The sequence below is a fragment of the Apteryx rowi genome, unplaced genomic scaffold (assembly GCF_003343035.1).
Source record: "Apteryx rowi isolate R43461 unplaced genomic scaffold, aptRow1 scaffold_162, whole genome shotgun sequence".
Taxonomy (NCBI): domain Eukaryota; kingdom Metazoa; phylum Chordata; class Aves; order Apterygiformes; family Apterygidae; genus Apteryx; species Apteryx rowi.
Genome location: NW_020447886.1, coordinates 801,545 through 821,161, shown reverse-complemented (window position 1 = coordinate 821,161; position 19,617 = coordinate 801,545). Strand labels below are relative to the sequence as shown.

At 36.8% G+C, this 19,617-nt stretch overlaps 1 protein-coding gene across 1 annotated transcript in view; it reads left to right on the top strand.

Moving 5' to 3' along the window:
* CTNNA3 (catenin alpha 3) overlaps positions 1–19,617 on the top strand; it is a 584,821-nt gene that overhangs the window by 465,885 nt on the left and 99,319 nt on the right. Inside the window, exon 13 of the mRNA XM_026059969.1 lies at positions 18,220–18,371. Coding sequence (XP_025915754.1) covers positions 18,220–18,371 — 152 coding nt within the window. The remainder of the gene's footprint in view (positions 1–18,219; positions 18,372–19,617) is intronic.

The window sequence follows — 19,617 nt, the reverse complement described above, 5'->3', positions numbered from 1 at the left end:
ATTGTACAGACAATGTTTGGAGATGCAATATACGGTGTACATTGATAAGAGAGACACCATTTCTGAGGTGGCCATTTCTAACATCCTTCAACGTTTTGCTTGTAAAAGAAAGCAAATGTGACAGAGGTCTTTGTCTATTGCCCCACATCAGGCACTTCTTTCACAGCCTTTGCATTATGGCCAACCCCCCCCCCCAAAAAACAACAACAACAACAACAACAACAACAAAACCTCATGGGAGCTGAAGGTGACCCCAGTGCAGACAGTGCCCTGACTGACCAGAGTGCAGTCCCAAAGGGTCTGAACATGGTGGGCAGAGCTGGCTGCTGGCAACAGGGTCCATCAGCAGAGGCAGGATGGGAGATAGGTTAAGCTGCAGCTAGCTTAGGCAAGGACTGAAGATCTAGGCCTGAGCTTAAATGATGCTCCTAGGCCCATTGGCAAAGGTGGTGGATGGAGGCCCCTGGTGAGGCTGATCAGGGCAGTTAAGGCCTGTTAGTGCCCTCAGGGCCCTGACAAAAACATAAAAAAACCACCCAACCTGTGTCTTATTTGTGGCTTTTAAAGTCACATTCAGTTTAGTCAAAGCTGAACTTTGCTTGGTAAATACTWTTGGTATTGCTTTCTCATTGTTCTCGTGCTCAGTGTCATCAACAGAGAATCTGTGCTCACCATTCCCTGTTCTAGGTGCTGGTTTGACTATTTTGATGACATACTGAAAAAAACATTCCTTGAGCTACAACTCACCCCTGTTGGTCACTGCATCCTCACAAGTGTGTTTTCAAATCATTGCTGGAGCATGTTCTAGCCCAAACCTAGATATAGTGGGTTAATATCTTGCAGGTTGTCTGGAAGCAGGCAAGATGCAAAAAGGAGGCAGAGTGGCCCGTGTTTGGGGTGGCTTTGAGGGCTCTCTTTTGGAACACTCTAGGCGCAGCTGTTATTTCTCATTTCTGGTGCATCATGGGAACTACCATTCCAGAGAAAATGATGAGCTTTTTTTGATTAGGGCATTAAATAGAGGGAGAAGTTTGAAGAATGTTGGTGCTGTGATTTTCACTGTATACCTGCAGGTTCAGTCCACCTTTTCTTGCAAGCTTTCCCCTGTATTCATGGGAACCCCCTTCTCCACATGCTGAAACCAGTTCCGTCTATTCCTATGCCTTTAAGCATGATTGCTTGGTTTAATGCCAGTTTAAATAGCTGTGCCTTGTGGGCCAGTATAACAGTGCTAACATTCAGCTTTGTTTTTATTTATCATATCAGTATGAAGCCATCTTAGCTGTAGTTGGGAAATATTCATTTGTCAAAGATATGGCTACTTTCCTAAGGGTATATTTTTACTGCTCAAGGCAACGAGTATAAGGGCCTTGTTCCAGTTTCTGGCAGAGTCAAGCAGGGAGGCCTGCAGTGTTCTTGTTCCTCTTGACACACACCTGCTCATGTGCCCTTCTAAATTTTATCCTTCTAGTAAGAGAAGAGCAGAAGGACTGTCGTTACTGTTTGCAAGTTCTGGCTGGTGTGGACTCCCCCCCCCCCCCCCCCCCCCCCCCCCCCCCCCCCCCCCCCCCCCCACACACACACACAGAGTAATTGAGAGTGTCAGAAGCAGCCCACTCTTCTGATTTCGTTATATTTTTGGCTCAAGGGCCCATTGTGTTTGATACTCAAGAGAGCATCACTCACTGCTTAATGCTTCTGAGCAGACAAATTTGTTCTTGTCCTGTTTGGTAAAATACAGTCTCTGCTATGAAACTCCATTTATGAAACTTGTTTTTGCCTTTGCAAAAGATATGCTCAGTGCAGTGTCTCAGAAGGAATTCTCTGAAATCAAAATAGAAAGGAGTATCAGATTTTTGGGGAAAGGGTTTTGCTTTTAAATTCCTGTGTTTCATCTTTTATGGATTACATGAAGTGCAGTGTGGCATGCAAATGAAAAACAATAGCATGCTTCATTTTTCTCCTTTGGATATAAAATAGAAACAAACACTCCAATCTGTGTTAGAAACTGCAAACAAAAGTGGCTGAATAACCTATTAAGAATGATAATACAAACAGCGTTCATGATAGGACACAAAGTGAAAGTAAAGTGGAAATTTGTGGCCTAGAATTGCTGCTGTTAAAGTAAAACTCAGCCTTTTCTGCAACGTGAACTATGAAACTAATATCACARGATTGTATTTTAAAAAAGACATTAATATTGGCTAATAAAATACAAATAAAAATACAATAAGATGCATTGTATCAGTTAGGTTTGGGGGGGGATGACAGAATTTCAGTATTTTTCTTCAGTGAAGAAAATGATTTGGAGAATTTTGTTTTCTCGTAGTTTGTTGTTGAATTGGATTATTTGTTTCCCCTCAAAAAGTCTGTTTAGTGAAACATTACTTGTATAAAAGTGAAAGAAATGTCTCAGTCGCATTTCCTGACCTTGTTTACTTGAATGGTCTTTGCAATTTTTGAGGTCATTTTATAACTGAAGCTGTGATTCAAAAAATGCTTAAATATATCTGTTTAAAATCATTCCTGCGTAGCAAAACAAATATGCTTAGACTCAAGCAGTCACTTGGTGCTTGTTCTAGTGACTAGGGTGTTGTGCAGAATTGGGACCAGAACGCGCATGTAATCAACTTAGTGTTGTGCTCCTTGAATGCAGCAATTAATAAATGCCAACCTGAGATAAATGGGTTTAGAACAAAATCGTGACACTACTGAGGTCATTAGAAGTGCCARATAGTTACATGGAGATCAGTAAACAAAGTCTAGACAAGGTTGATGCACACACCACAGACATGTTTTTTTTTCCCCCCAAAATGATGCAATTTAGTTTACTCTGTGACAGCTGATTTATGGCAGAATGTAGAAGCAAGCATTCTTTGCCTTTGCATAAGTGACAAAAGATACCCTGCTGTGAAGATGATAATGACCCATTTGTATTAATAGGACTCCCATGTAATAAGCACTGTTCAGTACGAAATGAAAAGTCCCACTCCAGGTACCTCAGAGTAGATGTTCCTCTGCTTTGCACGTGCTCCTTTCTGTTCAAGTCTTTGCATTTTTTCCAGTCATTAACAGCTCTTTCTGGACCGTTTCAATCCATGCTGTTTTATCCTTTTTCTTTAAAACATAGAACTAAAGGTAAACAATTTCAGAAGATATACTACCACTGATCATTACTTTTATGTTAAGTAACAAATGCGAAATCCTATTCTGATTTCTGCTCTGTCTGTCTTAGGCAGCTCCAGCAAATTTCTGGAGACCTTTGAAAGAGTGCCTAGTGCAAGAACAGCGCATAGAAAACAAAAAACAGCTAACACTACACTGACTTCTTGTTGACTCCAGCTAACAGCCCAATTCCTTTCCCATCTTCACGTTTGAGAGGCAGCTATATTTGTTACTATTTGTTTCTTAAACTTGACTAAACTAAAATCTATCCAGAATTGGGCTGCTCGATTTTCCCCGTTGTCTAAATCTATCTGGAGCCTATTGCAGTCTTAAAGAGATATAATTATTCAATATAACAGGAAGCAGTACCAGTGCTAGCTTTATGTCCCTTTAAAAGTGTGCATATTAGCTACAGTATTAATTTAAAACTCCAGGCGTCTTACTCTGTCGATTAGCAGAGGAATCTATTTGTGTCCGTAGATCTGTGCTGAGGGCATTGAGGGGATGAAGATTGCTATCTCCTTATTACGCTGTAATAACTCTTCGATATATATGAGTGTGAAAGTGCCTGTGAATAACGCTGTTCACCCCTAATGATCTGATGAGACATCACACAATTAACTCCTCACTGCTCAGAGGACCTGCCTTTCACTATGGATTTCTTTACCATCATTTTCAGTTTTTAATCCATGGCAAGCCTTTGCCCTGTGGTTATTTATTTCCTCTGTAGTTTCTTATATCTRCCATTCCCCTTCTATTAGCATTTTCAAAGAACTGCAGCAGATTAGAGACCCACCTTTCGTAAAATAAGGGATTCAGACGTTATAGTGTTAGAAGTGTCCAGATGTTCTAATGTGTCTTCAGTGAGGTTCTCTTGCTCTTCTTCCCCCCATCTCCTCTATATTATTATTATTTTTTTTGGCAAACCAAACAAGGTGAAAATGCACATATATGTTTCTCCATATATGTTTTCTTAGACTTTTGTATGCATTTTCATTTTATTTTTAGAGACAGTATGTTAGTGATGTTCTAATTTTCAGGAATAGTAGCTGTGTTTAGATATTTGTGCTGTGGTTTGGGTAAAAGGCAGAGACTTTTATCATGGAGTGATGTGTACATTTATGATAACATTTATAAAGGCCTTATGGGCAAACATGTTCATATCTAAAATGAATGTTTACTTTGCGATATAAATACAATAGTATAACCCATATATCTACCATTCAGAAATTATCTTTGCGCAGCAGTTTAGTTTCTTTTATAAAGCCCCGTTCCCAGGACGAATTAGCATGTGTCTATTCACTTCAGTGAAGTCTGAGATTTGCATTACCTAAAGACCTATCCTGCTGGATGTTTTCCATTTAAACTCTGTACTTTTCAAGAGTGTATTTGTAAAAACAATTGTCAGTTAATTAAAAAAAAAMCCCTGCATTTCTACAGATAAGTCAGTGTCTTCTTCAGCATAAACTGCTGTTTGGGAAGATTATAGGATGAGAATTTGATTTTTGTATTTAAAAATGCAGTTGGTTTTCTTTGACTTTCCAGTAAGCAGAGCTCAGAGATAGCTAGTGCAGGATACTTTGTGCATTGATTTGTTGTTGTTCTAGATAGCTTTTCACAGTACTTTTACATGCTTAAGTTCAATTAACCATGTTTCTTATCCTCCAAATGAAAACAGTACCTTGCCATATCCCATTCACTGTAACAGTTTTTAATTAGAAATCAAATACTCTGTATTAAGAAACAGATAGTGCTGTCAGTCCTGACATAAAATTGGAGAAAAATCTGTGAAAGTAGCCTGATACCACCCTGCTGTTGATTGATAACAGAATCAAGTCCCAGGTAGTTAAAGAGTTAAAGATTAAAAGTTAAAGGTTAGTTAAAGAGTTCTTAATATCCCTGCAGATTATTCTCCATTAGATTGTTGTTCTCTTTGCASTGATTCAGAACAGCTTTCGTTTTTCTTTTTTTTAGTTGCTAGCGATCAAATGAAGAGATTGCAGTATCTCTAAAATCTTTCTTTCTCTTTTCTGCCATATGTATGAGTGTGTATATGTGTGTACACACAGCATTTTTGCATATGGGTAGAAAATTATGGACACAATTTAAAAATGATAGAGAAAGTATTACAGTCCTACTTAAAATAAATGAAGCCAGTCTTCTAAGGCTCTGGAATTGTACTCTATCAGACAAAGGGCGAAAAAATAATTTTGCAGTATTTTTTTTGTTTAAAAAACATTGTGTTTACACACAGCCTTCATGTGGAGTGTGACTGTTATGTTCCAACAGGTGTAATTACAAACAGACTAAATTATCCCAGGAAGCCAATGTTTTGTAGATTTTGTTACCGGCTGAAGTCTGAATGCTTTGGGGATGTTCTTTAGAAGCTTCGATTGGCTTCAATGAAAAGAGAAGGTGCACGAAGAGTTACAAGGTCAGGGCATATAGGCCAGGTTAATGGCAACCATTCAGCTGTGGGACATAGCAGCAAATGTGGAGCGAGCAGGCTGTTGGTCAGTAAGTGGTCTCAGAAGACATAAGTGAGCGTGTGAGGAAACCCACTCTTTAGTCATGGCAATGCTGTGTATAAAACCTTAGCTAAAACATGTCTCGCACATGAGCGGAATATGTTCACTGTTCCAGGGTGTCTGATTCCCAGATCTGTATATTCTAATATAATCCTGAATTTACAGAATGAAGTGAATTCTATCTTCCTTTTAATACTGACCTCCATAGCAACTTTCACTGCTGAACTAATGTATGGCACATAAGTCCTAATCATATTTTTCAGCTTCATTTGCCTTAATATGAACTATATTTTAGTTCAGAAAGGTCATTCTTTTTAAATACCTTTAAAAGACTTTAAATACCCTTTAAATGACCTTTTTAAAGGTCATTCTTTTTAAATACCAAAATAATCCTACTTATACGAAATCATCCCTCTATCTACTCTCCTTTAAGCATATACTTATTACTTAAGATTTCATAGGAATTATCACATAGGAATTATCACATTAAACATAAAATTAACAATAAACAGCATAATAATACTCAGGAGTCTGGCTGTTTTAGGTTCTTTAATTAACATTTAACTCTCTAGCTTAAGCAGTCTATAGCATAATGCTCATTCACTGGAAATAATCAAGTTTCACATACTTTTTTTTTTCCCCAAATCTCATGATTTCTCTTCCCCCCATAAATTAATGAAAAACTCTTTTCTGTTCAGAAAGTCTCTCTAATATATAATAAAAGGACTCCCCCATAGGAAGACTTAACTTTTATTTCTTTTAATGGTTTATGCATTTTCTGTCTCACAAAATGGTACATATAAATGTCCTATTTAGTACATTTATAGTTATAATACATATAAATTTAATGTAAACCGTATGTGGCATTGTGAGTTATTTTTATGTATGTGGCTGGACAAGAACAACTAATTTTACCTTTCTGTGGGGGCCATTTACTTGCTAATAGCTGTTGTGAAAATGTTAGAACGTTTGGGGATAACCAGTGGAAGAGAGATTTGAAGCTTGCTGTCCTGAAGTGGGTTATCTGAGGTTTAGGTGATCCTGCCAGGGGAAGGCTCTCAGGACATCTTTTAAGAGGTGGGATGCTGGAAAGAGGCAGCTCAGAGTTTGTGGAGTGGAGGTTGCAGTGATGAGAAGACATCACAAACTGTGAACAGCTATAAAGCAGACAGAGGGCTCCCCCCAAGTAAAGAGAAACTGTGTTCATTCATGGGTAGCTAGCTGTAAAGGTTTGCTAAACCACATGGGAGCAGGACTATGGTATGTGATTGTTTCCTATTAGAAATTGCCTCATGTATTAGTAGACTCCCTGGTCTTGGTGACACAGACTTAGCCTTGGGTATAACAAAGCCAGTGAAGAATAACTTCATTGAAAGTCTCCAGGTAACAATTCTGGTTGTAGAAATGGAGGCTCCAACTTGCAGTCACTTTGAACAGCTCTAAGTGCAACTGTCATTGACAGTAGTGGTGCCACCCAGCCCCATCTGCCCATTTTTACTGCCTGCCTTATACCACTATTAGCACGTTATCTGTCTGGCCTGGTAGGAGGCTAGACTAGGGCACTGATCCAGCTCAGAACTGGCTTGGCAACCAGAAAAGATGTTTTCAGCTGCTTTAGTTCACTGTCCTTTCTCATCATGTAGTTTTATGATAACTAGTATGGAGGTGAGGATATGCATACGGAGATTTGGGAATGAACCCTTTTGATGGTAGTCTGCAGTTAGATGAGATTAAAGTGGGATTGTTAAACTGAAGGCTTTGTGCTTCATACAAAATTCACTTATAAAAAGAAATAATCATTTTTTTTATACATAGACTTACAGTATTCACTCCTGTGTATCACAGGACTTCCTGTTTTTGCACATGACTCTAAGTTGAGCCCAGTGACCAATTAAATTAAAGGAGGTCATGCTGGTTTTTATGTGAACTGAGTTCAGGAGGAATGGACAATCTCACCACATGTGAAGGCCATGCAATGGCAAGGAATTGATTAGTTGAGACAGGCTCATAGTCCACGCTGTCTGCAAAGGAATGCAAAAAGACCCTCAAGTTTCTTAGTCTGACCTAGGGGAAGATGTTTTTCTCGCTTCACATCTCATGATCAGTTTGTCCTTGAACATGGCAGCAAAGCACAGTAGGTAGAGAGTTTAAAAAAAAGGTAGATGATCTATATGATCTCAAGAGTGTTTGTGTGCTCTTTTGGATGCTGTGACTTGTCTTGGATATCTCAGTCAGTCAAACCCTTTCACTCCCTCCAAAACAAACAAGCAAACAAGAACTCTGTCCAGGGTTTGTCTGGTCATTTGTGTAACTGGTGGAAAGAAATCCCTTGAAGCGACTAGCTGAAGACCTGAATCATGAAATATGATTGCAGACATTGTCTTAATTCAGASCCGCAATGCTGATGCGTTTGGTAGGCTGTGCAAGGACTGTGAAGAGTGAGGCTGAGTAGGGGGAAGTCCACAGGCTCTTGGATTCCAGCGTCGCAAGGAATTATTCACGCCCGTTCAGCCTGGCATGCCTCTATAATTGCTCAGGAACATTGATGCTACCATTGATATTTTGCCTTTTTATGAATATTTATATTCCGAGATCTATCAGTGCCTCACTTTCTAATCCAATTGTACAAGCAATGTGTGCCATAATATTTTGGTATAATGCTAGCTTTCTCATCATAACCTGATACGGATTTTTTTCCTCGCTTGTCTTGCTTTTCATTTTGATTGGGTTATTTTTTAGAAAGGAAAAAAAAAAAAATCAGAGCAACAGAACTATAACCATATAAGAACCAATACTATACGATTAGGATAATCATTTGCAATGCAGAAGGCATGGTATGTAAAAGAACTCCAAATTTAAATTCAGAGTACTGATGTAACACTTTCTAAAAAAAAAACCTGTATCAGCAGATTGTTATAGCAATCATTTCCTTTATCTACAAATTCAGTCTTGGACTTGAAAAAATTTTGCTGAAATACTATTAGCATTTTTTCCTGGAGAATACTTCTTTAGCGGAAAAAAACCAGCCAGTTGTAGATCATTTGTTCCCCGGGTCTTGCAGTGTAACTCTGGAAAATGTTATGCGTAATTAAAGTCCACTGTATCAGAGTGACACTGGCCTTGTGTATATCTAAATGATTTAATTATTTTATTGCAACTGAATATATGTATGCATTTGTCAGATAGGAAATGAGTTCACTGTGATGGGGATGTTTAAAAGACTGATAAATTAGGGCAGTTTCAAATTTGAAAACAGCAATTTACTGGATTGACATTCATTAATACACGTTGCCAATGATAGGTCTTACTCATTATCAATCATTTCGTTTTCATATGCAAAACAGTTTATTCTTGACAGGCTTATCCTTATTAGCTGTGAGTGCGCAGTACCATAAAACTGCTGTCATATAGTTAGTGCTGATGGCTATGGTTCTTGTGTTGGTCGTTGAGGTGATCAAGCTCAAGAGCTCTGACAGGGAAGCTGGAACTGAAGTTGGTGACTTCTTTCTTCCCCACATTTCCATGCTTGCCAGTGGTGTTTTTATGCTTTTATTCTACAGAAGAAGAAAGGGAGTTATTTTGTCTGTTGTCTGCCTGGTTCCTCTTGTTTTTTGGGACCAAGACTTACTGGGTTTAGTCAGGCATCTTTGTTGGTTGTTCTTCAGGATTACTCTCTTCTACTGTTTCCACCATAWGCCTTTTCTGCTTATTCTGATTTCACCAGACATCTTTCATGCCACTTCTGCATCCTTTGTTCCTGCGGATTTTACTGCCTGTACATGTTTTTCTGTATCCTGTTTGTGTCCCTATACCAAAAGTCTACTTTTGCTCCTTTGTAGTCACATATTATTTTAATATATATACCTGCGTGTGTGTGTGCGCGTGCCCATGCTTAGTTATGTTACAAAATACTTGTTGGTTATGTCATTAGTGGTGTTACAATGTTACAAAATGCCTATACATTGGCTGGTTTCACTCTTTCAGTACGCATATATGGGGTTGAATGCAAGCAAATACTAATTATATCTTACTTTAGTATGCAACTGTTTTCTGTGTGCAGCAGATCTCTAATTTGAATCCGTATTGTTGTATTATATTTTCATTATGCAAAAACTTCAGCATGAAATAATTAATCCCACCAAGATCATTTGTAGTACTTTTTGTTCTAAATACTCAAGAAAAGAGGGGAAAATACAGTGGACGATTCAGGGTTCTTTGATATATTGGCCTACGATTAAGATTGGCAGAAGAACATGAATTAAGTATTTCATGTCTTTACAAATTCCAAAAATGTTATTAATCCCTTTTCCTGCGTATAACATTTAAGCTTGTTAGCACAAAACCTGTGATTAAATGTGAAAAATAATTCTTGTTGAAGGGATATATCAAAAGCATACAGTCATAAAGCTCTTCTCCTTGTATGTATGTCTCTACAAGTCATCAGATAGAATATTTTAATTAAATGTCACCAATTCAACATTGTATCACAAAAATGTTAGCGAACTTGAAATTAAGTGTCTGTACTATAATGGAAGAAAATTTAGAAACAACTTAATCTTCACATTAGTAGTGTATTAGGTGAATTTGTTATGAAGAATCTCACTGATTAGGGTTTCAAAAGACTGTCATTCAGTTCAACTGTTTTCAGTGAGTTCAGGATCATCTCTGCAGTAATTCCATTATTATTTTAATGTATTTTTGAACACTTCTAACAAAGGTGTCTCCACCACTCATTAGACAGTTTGTTCCATTCTAAATAGCATGCCTTGACAGGTGTAACTCAAGCCTCTACCAGGAGACACTCTTGTATTTCAGATTGTTTGCCATGGCCGGCACAGCTGCCTTAGCTTGCATGGTCATTATTTATTATTTGATTAGTGCTTTGTATACCCACTTTGTATTAGAATGACATTGCGAATAAATATAATACTTAGCATTAGCATTTGGCTACCAGAATATACAAGTTTGTTCATACGAAGTGAAATTCTTAGATATCACTCTGGAAGAAATTTGTAAATACTTGCTTTTAAATCACAAGAAGTGCAAACTATCCTTTGGTCTCAGAGTATGAGATGAAAAAAGAGAATACTGAAGAAAGACTGCAGGTATTAACTAAATTTCTTATTTACTCTGTATACCAATATTACCCTTCATTCAAGCAGTAGCCCTGTTTTTAGTCTTTTCCACTATATTTCTCCATGCTTCTGAATTCCATTATGCCTTTGAATTTAGCTGAACTCTTACAACTGGAAAACCATTTAAATCCTCTGAAAGCAAGCTGTCTATGACAATCACACCRACTCTCATACTAGGTGATCGGATTATTGGGGACAGTAAAATATTTGAGATACATGTCACTTGCCACAGCTCTGCTTATGTTGTTACAAGAGGATTCCTCTTAACTTCTTGCTAGAAGATCATCTTAACAGAAAAATTTTCATTCCCATCATTAAATTGGAAATCTAACGTGCTGTACAATTCTTGAATATAACACTGAAAAACATTCTCAGGAGGTTAGAGTTGAAGGACTTTTTGCTATTATTATGCAGCTTTCACAGTGCTAATCAAAATCAAACAATTAAAATTTAAAAACTATGCTGAGAAGCATAGAGGGAAATGAAAAGGCAGACAGAGAGGACATGATGAATTACCATACATGACAAGGGTAAAAAAAGTGCAATCAAATTATTTTCGCACCAGAAATGTATTGTTGCTTTGTTGCTTTACTACTTATGGGGGTGGTGGGAGAGGTTATTTTTGTTTTGTTTTTACTTTCCTTTTACTTTACTCTTGTATTTTTGCTTTACTGCTGTTCCTTTTTTGGAATGTTCACCTGAGGGGTAGAAGGTATATGTATACCCTTGCTGCCTTACCTGTAGCGCTTACCTGATGGCAGAATTTATGTGTATGTGACAACTTTCTCTTTACAAGGATTCTGTAAGCTGCTTGCTTTAAATGGGAAATCAGGAGACCGTTAAAAATCTATCAGCTATTATCAGTCTGTTGCAAAGATGGATACTTTTTTCTCATCAACAACCTGTGATGATTTTTACCTATATAACTTAAAAGAATCAACTGTGTGTTTTTTTTTTTTCTGAAATGGAAAAGTCAATTTCTTACCCTTAGAACACAAGGGGAATTTCAGATTTGCATTATTGACARTATAGTTCCAATATTGAAGAAAGGCATCATGGATTGGGGCTCTCAGGAAGAATCTCAGTTAACATGCTGTAATGTGTAGGGTCTAATCAAAGACCAAAATCCATCCCGATGTGATTCTAGCCGAGTTGAAGTCAAAGCAAGAGCCCTCTGTGACCTATGTAGATGTATTAGCTATTAGGTTCTCAAAGTTCAGGAGGTGCTTTGGAAGAGAGAGTAGTGAGAAATTCAGTTCAGTTTTTGAGAATATTTTATATAAAGATTCAACTAAATATTTTGAAATTGTCTTTCTTACATTGCTCAAAATACCTTGAGTTTTCCTCTTAATGATAAAGATCGCTATTACATGAAAGGAGTTGATGAGCAAGGACCATGATTTAATGTTAGGAGGATCCTAGGTAATTGGATCTGAGATAACGGATTTTGTGTAAGACCAGGGTATTTCATACCATTAGATGTGGCATTATTAATAGAAATTTTAATATATTAGGCACATTTTAAGAACAGAATTAGAGTCAATGGATGTATTGTATGGGCTATGAAAAAGTATTCTAGTGGGGCCCAGCAACTGAATCACACTGCTCTTTTGGGAAACTTTTAGTTTAGGGAACATTTTGAATAGAAACATAGATTTTTCTATGAAAGGAAATATAAAATGTAATATAACAAAATAAAGAACTCTATAAAATTTTTAAATAGAAATGTGGGATTGTATCTTTGAACAATTTTTAATGTTAGCTATTTATTTTTGTTAAAATTTGTAGTTTTTTCCTAAAGACTACTGGATATATCATGTGTTTTYCTTTTAGTTTCACAACTATTGTTTGATTTGTCCGCACGTTGCTTTTATAGTATTTGACTGTGGCAGCTTGATGTATGAGTGATGGCCTCCCCTCTACTGTACAATACGAAGAGAATTTTTTTATGTGCAATTAAACATAACAAAGATGACATCTATTTAAATGTTCTCAGAACTAGAGAGACAGAAAATGAAAATTCTTTATTTTTGGTTGGTGAGTGTGGCAGACACATTTAAAAAATAATTTCTATTAATTTTTATTAATATGAGAATTCAGATAGAACTACATTTCTGTGGTTCTTTCGGTTCTGATTCATTGTGTGTGTGCGCAATGTGCATGAGTCCAGTGATCCTGAATGTCATCTTGTACAGGCTGTGTCCTTTCTGCATATCTGTGTTACACTAAAATACATGTTTACACAACAGTGCAAATTTAMTTGTGCAGTAACACAAAAAGTAATATTGTTCAGGAGATTTAATGTCCACTGAAAAGGTCAACAGAATTCTTTTTTGTTCTTTAAATGTCAGTCTACTTATTAATGGACATAATAGAAATACTTAAATGCAAGGACTGAGAATGGGCTAATTTTTTACCTTGCCACCTTAAGACTATTCAGAGATGGGACATTCTAGATCGTTGACACTCCTAAGAGCGTTGACTTCAAGCACCATTCTTCATATCCATGACTTGAGATTATGTCTGAAAAGGGATTATTCCATTACTAACATAAAGTACAGTTTCACTGGTTCCGACGTCTGTCAGTTCCCAAGAGCTCTTGGTGCCTAGAATAATTTTGAGCTCATTTTGAATCAGAGGACTTGGAGCTTTCTATGGACCTCTTAATTTTCCTCTTCAGTTTTCTGTCTSTTCTTAAAGGTAAAATGTCGGAGATTACACATTCCCTGACGCAGTCGCAGCCTGCTTGTAGAGATAAGGCAAGTGCACCTGGAAAGGTAGGACATAAAATGTGGCTTTGGAATGCTTCTGTAAGTCGGGCTTCTGCTGCTTGTGTAGACAAGCAAACAAAAGTCCATCTGAAATCTCCAAATGTCAACACTGAACTTACTACATCATCATGAAAAGGCCCATAAAAGAAAGGCYCTTAGGAAAACCCTAGCTATGCCATATTACCTGCTGCCGTAGCTTCACAAGCTTCTGATTGCTCTGAAGACTGTTAGAGCAGCCTTTAGTGCTCTTTTAGTTCAGTTGTATCACAGACTTTTTATGTTACAAGGCACTCTATGTGCGTTTAATCTGATGATGAAACAAAGAAGCCCCTCATCCATCTACTCTTCATCTTCAGAAGGCTCATAATCATCTTACTGGGATGGTTTGGTCTTGTCAGCAGTGGAAGCCTTATGACCTTTCATGTTGCTTACTCATGATTACAGCTTCCTTTTAGAGCTCCTTAGGGAGCTACATTTTCCTTTAAATGTTATTCTAGAGGAACTTTGGAACTTCCTTTGTTTTCAAGTTGCCCCAGAACCGCTGTTTTCATTTTTTGTGAAAATACTTCTTCAGTAATTTTTGCCTTCTGTCAAATAAATGAATCGCAATATCTTTTTTGATTAAAAAAAATTGAAAAAAATTATTTAAAAAATCTGTATTTTTAATGAGATCTAGGAGGTATCAGTAACACTGAAACCTGTTCTGGGGATTATTTTGAACTCTGACATGACCTCTGTAACTTTCTTTTGATTGTGTTTTTACTCTGATACCACACTTCCATAATTCAATACCTGTAATAGTTTCATTTTGTTAAGGCACTCTTTAGTCAGGCTTTGTATTGGTGTCAGAGATTTTAGCTGTGGAGATTGTTGCTCTTTCAGCTATGCTGATTGATGATGAAGTGATGTTGATCACTTAACCCAGGTTCATTAAAAGCTTCCAGTAGTTGGACTGATGTTTTCATCTRCTGAGCACTGGCCTTCCACAAAGTTGAAAACCTGTTGTCCGGATAATTTTGAGACTAAAAATAACAGGCACGGAGTTGCTAGGTTGGAATGAAGCGATTAGCGAAGTTTCCATTTCTGTATTATGTGATGTGATTGTGCTATGTAGGAATGGTAGCCTCTGAATTAAGAGCTCGTCTGTGACTGCTGTTAAATTACAAACAGGATTCATTAGTTGTTTTTGGTTGAAAATGAGAAGGTCAAGCAAAAGTTATTAAGAGATCTGGAAGACATGGCCTATAAGGAAAGACCAAATGAACTGTTATTTAAAGCAAGAGGAGAATTAGGGAAGACATGATGAATTTTAAAATAAAAAGCTTAACTTTAAGAAGAGTAGAAGACATGTTTTTGGTATCACATAGTCTGTAATTTACTTTGGATTTGGGGGACTTTCAAAGTTCTGGTTATGAGCAGTATTGGTATTTTCCAAAACATGAAGAAGAGAGGCAGAATTCCAGATGTTCAAGTTGAAATTTGCTCATAGTTTTGATTGGAAAAAAAAAAAATAATAGAAAAAATGTAAAGAAAATAGTAATGCTTTCTTCAAAAATTGTTTTAATTTAAAAAATTCCTAAAATGTAATAACAAGATGTTTGTGTTTAGTAGCTTGAAAATACAAAGATAGGTTTAATTGCACAACATTTGAAATTTTTTAATTTACTTGCAACTTGTTTTTCTTAGATTTCAGAACAATTGAAAAAATACATCTGTTTCAGCATAGTTACCCTGCATCCCTTTTTCTCTATCTTCAGTTTGCCTGGAAAAGTAAAGCAAAATGCAGCAGAGATGCACATTATTAATGTAATTGAAGTCTGCTTAGAGCAGTGTTCATTTCGGAGTGATGCCTGGACCGTTTGAGGGTGTGTGAAGCAGTCTCCCATACAGGCGGCTCCTTTGCTGGCACAAAAAGGGAGAGGGGGGGAAAGGCAGTATAGAGGTTCAGCCCTCAGCCTGGATTCGTACATTTATGCGCCCTTGTGAAGTTTTACTGATCGCAGTCATCTATGGAAAAGAACTCATGTATCCATGAAACCCACTTTTTGAGTAGTCATTTTGTTGTGAAACCCAAAATTAGATAAATCATACATGATCAAGATTGGAGTCAGGGATCTGAGGGAATAATCCAGTCAGAGACAGGGTAAATGACCAAATAATAGAAACTATTTAATAGTTTTTGTAGCAACAAGTGAAACACCAGAAAAGTTTTTTATTTCATTAGCAGGATGTTTCATACATGTATTTGAATTATGATTTTAATTGCTGTATGTTTTAATTGTCTGTGTGTACAAGTGATACTGATGGAAAGCAACTATCTTAAAAATGGATACTTGTTTCTTATCTAAGTGAGGCCATTGAGATAATATTTTTATAGTCAAGTGCGGCATATGGTTTAGCAGTAATTCCACTAAGAGTGTATCAGCTGTAAAGGATACATTTGCTTAAAATTCTCTTTCATAAATGATGCATTCGTTCAGAAAAGCAAAAGCACTGAGATAATGAGTCTGGCCTTGGAAAGAGCTGTAAACAGGACAGTGATAAGCATATGGAGGGAGGATGGGTGCAGGATGGAGCCTCAGCAGATAAACACAATAGCCTGTCTAGTACCAGAGGGCAGCAGGCAGTTCTGCCGCAGAAAGCGCTGCTGGTAAGCAGGGAATCCGTATTTTACAACAGTGCAGTAAAGAAAACGAGTACAATGAACTGAGAAGAGAGGATGTAGGAGGTCCTGGAAAACACCTGATGGTTTTGCCCATACCAGTGGAGATTTTGAATTCTTGGAAACTTTCTACGTTCTTCGCAGCCTTTTTACAAAGGATGTGAAGAGCTGAAWGTTGAGTTTCATGTAAATGTTGTATGAGGCGACTGTTTAGTTTAAAATTGCTACACTTACCATTATTTTAATAACCTAGGAGGTATGATTGTTGTTTAACAGAACAAATTATATTGACATTTGGGTTTCTTTAAAAAATATATAGGTTTCAAAATGCACTATGGTCTCTCTTTCTCTCTGAACTATGCTGTTTCATTGCTGATGAAAAATGTGCCTCGTCTTTTCTTTCAATACAATATAAAAATCTGTTCTTCTCAGTGACCTTTCTGGAAGGCAAGGGTAATTCAAGTGATAATCTGAAGATGGAAGAAAGGATCTTAAATATCCTATTTTTAAAACTAAATGGCATCTGCTTGTCTCACATTTGTAGATGGAGAACCTCTTTTATAGAAGCAAGTGAACCTTCCTACTACCACTAAATTAACTGAAGTTTGTTATTTCTGAGTACTGGCACATGACAAAACTGTTGCATACTCTAGACAGAGCACAGCTGAGCTCTAAGACAATGAAGTTACTGTAATTTAAGAGCAWATTTAACTATCTCCAGTGTTATGTTTTGAAATTTCCATGAGAAGTCAGAGGCTGAAGTATCATCAGGTCATCTCTGCTAATATTAAAGTATCTGTTACCAGGGTTTCTAATTCAGAAGGCATGTTGACTTCAGCTGAGTTTGTGTAAGGATTGATTACGTACTTCAAAATTTGCCTGGGATGATTTGCATTTAAGATATTGGTACCATTGCTTTCATGTGGTATATACATTTATGAATTACACACCAAGTAAGACAGGTAGATTTTGGCTCTCTGTTGGTTTGTGGAAGAGGGGGCTCATGTTTGAGACTAACACATTGCCTGAACATAGCTTTTGTTTCACAAAGTGTGTGTTATACATATTGAATATTACATAAATTGATTTCTGTCTCTTTCCTCTCAAATTATCCTGTGTCTTCAGTCTTCAAGTAATGGGAAAGAGTGTTTGAAAAATTTTCATTTCAGATGAGTTTTTTCTATACGTGTTTGAGTTCCTTGTGTGCTGTGTATTTTCTGGCAGTGTTCTTTCTATTTTGTGTGTTGGAAAGCAAAGCAGGGGGAGAAAATAAAATCTTCCATAGTGAACAGTGTTCTTTCTTTTACTTTGAACTGCTGAGAAGGATTAAGGGAGATATAGTGCTACCAGATCACAAGACAAAATGGGGCTGTGGAGCACCAGAACAAAAACTCCCAGGAGATTCTGGGTCAAACTCAGATTAATATCAAACTGACTCATAATGAACAATTTCTATGTGATTCGATAAAACAAGGGAACACTGCCTTGGTAAGTCCAAGTGCTTTTTAGTTTGAGGAAAAATATCCATCTTTGAGTAGTTTTGTCATGGTTCAGAATGAAAGCAGATTCCGAAACAGCAGGATTCTCTCTTGGGTGGTAGTTCCAGCCTTGAACCAGGATAGCAACTCCTGATTCTGTGGGCAAGATTACTGTTGAAGTCAGTGGAAAGTTTTAACAATTACTCTTCCCAAGTCCTTCTTGGGGAAAGTTTCTTCTTCTTTGTTTTACTGTATCGCCATCCACAGCTTGAACGCACACCAAACATCATGTGATAAAAATTACAAATGGGTTTCCATGTATTTATAACCATCTTATTACTGTAATGCTCTTTTACCTCATTAATCAAGTTTTAATCAATGTAACTGGGAATTTGCCAGAAATAAAAATGATGTATTTTATCATTTTTATGCTAACTGGATTTTGTTTGTATGTGTGTTTTGTTTTGTTTTTCTCAATAGCGATTCCAGAGTTTATTAGTCAAGTAAATATTGCATTGGAGAGCTTCAGCAAGAACAAAATGCATCTGTTYGATGATAATCATTTTGTGGACGTTTCTAAGAAGGTCTATGATACAATTCATAATATCAGATGCTCAGTCATGGTGATTCGGGTAAGTTTTTGATTTGTTCCTTTAATACTCACTTATAAGACAATTCAGGACATTAGGGCGTTTTCAGGAGAGTGTAGAACTATGTATGTCAAATATGCCCCAAAGCTCATATCCAGATTGAACTGATTTGGGGATTTTGGGTTACTTGGGATACGTATAATAATAACTCAAGGAGGCTGGATTACTGTTCTGTACAGAACAAGAGTACCATATCAGAATGTCTCAGGAAAATGTGCTTTGTTCTTTAAAAATATCTAGGTATGTGAGGTTAATGAAGATCTTGATTTACTTCATAAATGATCAACTACAAACCCACCTGTAATTGTTCTAAAATATCTGGAATATTGAAATACTGGAATATCTGGAATACTTGAAATACTTGTGGCTCTGCCCTTAACCTTATTCGGTGAAAGGTAGGGATAAAGAGTATATTCAGGTGATCCTGTTAAACTCTTGTTGAAGTTTTGTCGACTCCAAACTAGAACACTTAACCTGATTTCTATCAATATGATTGAATCCACCTACTTACAAAATCATGGATTATCCTAGTGCTTATCCAGTAGTTCATGAAAAGGCTTCAGAAAAGCATATTTTTTAAATTTGAAACAGAATTTTGTCAGATGTAGAATTTCCCCCGAATATCTTCGATGCACAAATCCCATTTCAGATGACGCAAGATAGCTGCTGAGCCGTAGTATCTTTATGTTCAGTAAGTTTTTTAGGAATAAAATTAAACATTAATAAATATATATGTATATTTTCAAAGAAAGATTGTCTTATGCAGTTGAATAGAAACTGAGAAACAGATTCTTTTTTCTTTTAACTATATACATATACTGCAGGCTAATATGGAAAATCTGGGTGAATCTCTTAAAATATTGTGATGTGTAAGTTGAACAGTTTCGGTAGGAATTCAAATATGCAGAATCTTTAGAATGTCCGGTCCTTATTGCAGTTGTCAGTTATGAAATTGTTTATATACTGAAGAGAAATCCTGAAACCCTATTGTGCGGTACACTGTGCTTTCACTTCACCTGCAAGGAAAGTTATTTTGTCTTAAATGGTTCTATCTTGGAGTGATTGTCCATATGTGCTTTTATATGGTGGTCATTAAAAATCAGATAATGATTTACAATACCTGGAGAGTTCACTGAAGCCTGGCTTACTTGTCCTGTTCAGCACCTAAGTACATGGAGCAAGGTTCAACTAATACCATCCAATTTCATTGCAATTGCCTGAAAGAGTT